This window comes from Frankliniella occidentalis, unplaced genomic scaffold (genome assembly GCF_000697945.3).
Source record: "Frankliniella occidentalis isolate FOCC.00 unplaced genomic scaffold, Focc_3.1 Scaffold68, whole genome shotgun sequence".
Taxonomy (NCBI): Eukaryota; Metazoa; Arthropoda; class Insecta; order Thysanoptera; family Thripidae; genus Frankliniella; species Frankliniella occidentalis.
In genome coordinates, this window is record NW_026267198.1 from 459583 (window position 1) to 462086 (window position 2504).

The window sequence follows — 2504 nt, forward strand, 5'->3', positions numbered from 1 at the left end:
AGGGCCTAGACACCTTTTTATGGGGCAAACGTCCAAAACAAATCTAATTCTTTGTCCCTCATTGCGCAGGGTCAGATTTTTCGCGTGTTTTTTACTGGAAAGGTTAGGTTAGGTTGATTCGAAGTTTTCCAATTGTCCCTATTTTTCCGACCACTAAGATTTTTTTCTGCTAATAAAAGCGGATTCTTTTCCAATTCTTGCGGAAAAAAATTTCGACTGGGCGAGCCCTACGGCAAAGGAAAGACCCTTACGAAAATCTCGACCTCATTTGAGACATTCATTGGATTTATAGACGATTTACAGACCAGTTCTCGGACCAATTGCACAAATTGTAGAGCAGGAATGGGAAATACTAGTACAGTACCTAGGTAGTACAGTACAGTACCTAGGAACTTTTTCATGGGCGGCTAGGCCCCGTTGACGCTCCCTTCCCGCAGGATCTTCTGATCGCCACAATGTAGCCTACCGGGTTGGAGGCCTGGCCCTGGGCCGGCCTAACCTCACATTGCTCTGTCTGCTGCTGCTCGTCGTACGTCAAATGAAGGTGTACGCTGTATCTAATGCTTGTTTGTTCTAGCTCTTCGTTTGGGGTGGGTGAAGCGAGACTGGCAAGTTGTGGTTCGCGGCTTGCTTCGTGGATCCTGCCTTTGAACTAGCTAATTATTTTGACGTTGTATATCTTTGTATGTCTTGATGGTGTCATCATAGTTTCACCATCAATGTACCTCTCTATTGAGTAGGTTTGAGTTTCGAATACGGTCCACACGCACAATTGTTTTTAGTATAAATAAAAGTTATTTGAGGAATCTGTCATATGCTGTGTTGATTCCTGGCGCCCATCAAAAATTAATCAAGTAACCTGCGCCCCTCTATCCAATTGAGTGAGTTAGTCGGAACATCTGAATTAATGAGGGAGAACTAAGCAACCCACATTACAATCTTGGAAAATGTTACTTCTCATGCTAGGGCGTTGGTCCATACAGCTGAGGCACAGCCTCATTTGGTAGGTGCAAGTTTGCCTCTTGGATCCGTCGGCACCGAGGAGAAAGAGTGCCTTAGCTCCTGTGATTTTAGGAGTTATGTTCTACATTCCGGACTCAAAATTACGTCCAACAGCTTCTACAGCAGTAAAATTTATGATGACAACAAAAAACGCAGTGATTCGGTTGTTCAGTTTGAACTCAGTGATGGTGATGGTCGTATTTTTGTGTCTGTTAAGTCTGAGAATGCATCACTCTACTGTCTCATTAAAGTTTTTAAAGTAACATCAATTTTATTTATCACACAGAGAGCAGGTATGTTGTTAGACATTTATTACCCGTTGAGGATTCGGGAAATTATTTGGTTATCCCTGTGATATGTTTAAAAAGCAAGGTTCTTAAAGTAGGAATGTACGTTGCTCTGACTCCTAACCATTATGAGATCAACCTGTGATTATTGTTTGTTATTCTGTAATGTACTGCACATACTTTCATTAATGCAATATTATATTAACTTTCCCACGAAAACTGCATTGCACTGTCACCTTTTTAGTTCTTATCCTCGCTGCCCACTGCTCCTTATGGCCCCGTGCGAGTAGCCAACCCGCCACACGCATGCATGAGGTACAGTATAACTACGAAAGTACGCAGCGTAAGCCAGCCATCTGGTATTAAGGCAGTCGGATGTCGACACATACTGCACACATACGGCACCCTAATGTGGCCGTGACCATACAGCACACATACGGCAGTCTGATTGGACATGCAGTACGGTCACGACAACCTCGCGTGTGCATAAGGTACGCATACACGTGCCGTGAATGAACCTTATGCGAGCATACAGAACGTATGTGTACTGTAAAGAAGAGGAAAGGTGCACGAGAATCATCGGTATTCATTGTGACACTGCATCATGTGGTGCAAACGCACGATTACATCACGAAACGGAACGCGCGCGGCCCTCGGGTTTCACCTTTCACCCCATCTCACACTAGCTTTCACTGACGACCCCGGTCCGACGGCGAACGACCCGTTGGTGTGGATTTCGGCACTGCCTATCGACTTTTGTCGTGGCTGTTTCATCTGCCCTCAACATTTGAACCCCTCCCCCTCCCCCCCTTGGCTAGTGGCTGCTCTGTCTGCCCGCCTCCTTTCGAATCCCGCTTGGCTAGTGGCTGCTCCGTCTGCCCGCCTCTTAGAGAACACCCCTTGGTTTGCGGCTGCGCTGCCACCCCGCTTCGTTGGGAACCCCCATCGCTATGGCTTCGGAGAGGACTAGACGACTAGACATTGACTCAGGCAGCCGTAGTGAGGGGAGATTTGACGTCAGATCACTAGAAGAAAACCTTCCTGGGCAACAAAAGGTCCCGGCCACCACGGCTGTCAGAGCCCCTTCACCGGCGTACTCGTGGAGTTCAGGGGAGGCCAATTTCGGCGACCTCCCTGATGATTGGTACGACGCCGACAAATACCTGCGCCTCCAGATGGAGGAGCGGCGCACCAAAACAGGTATGGAGACCGACC

The 2504-nt window shown here is 47.4% G+C and overlaps 1 protein-coding gene across 1 annotated transcript in view; it reads left to right on the forward strand.

Moving 5' to 3' along the window:
• The first annotated feature begins 947 nt into the window (after positions 1-947).
• The window catches only part of LOC113215480 (uncharacterized), a 25255-nt gene continuing 23698 nt past the window's right edge, over positions 948-2504 (forward strand). Inside the window, exons 1-2 of the mRNA XM_052268394.1 lie at positions 948-1003; positions 1117-1295. Coding sequence (XP_052124354.1) covers positions 948-1003; positions 1117-1295 — 235 coding nt within the window. The remainder of the gene's footprint in view (positions 1004-1116; positions 1296-2504) is intronic.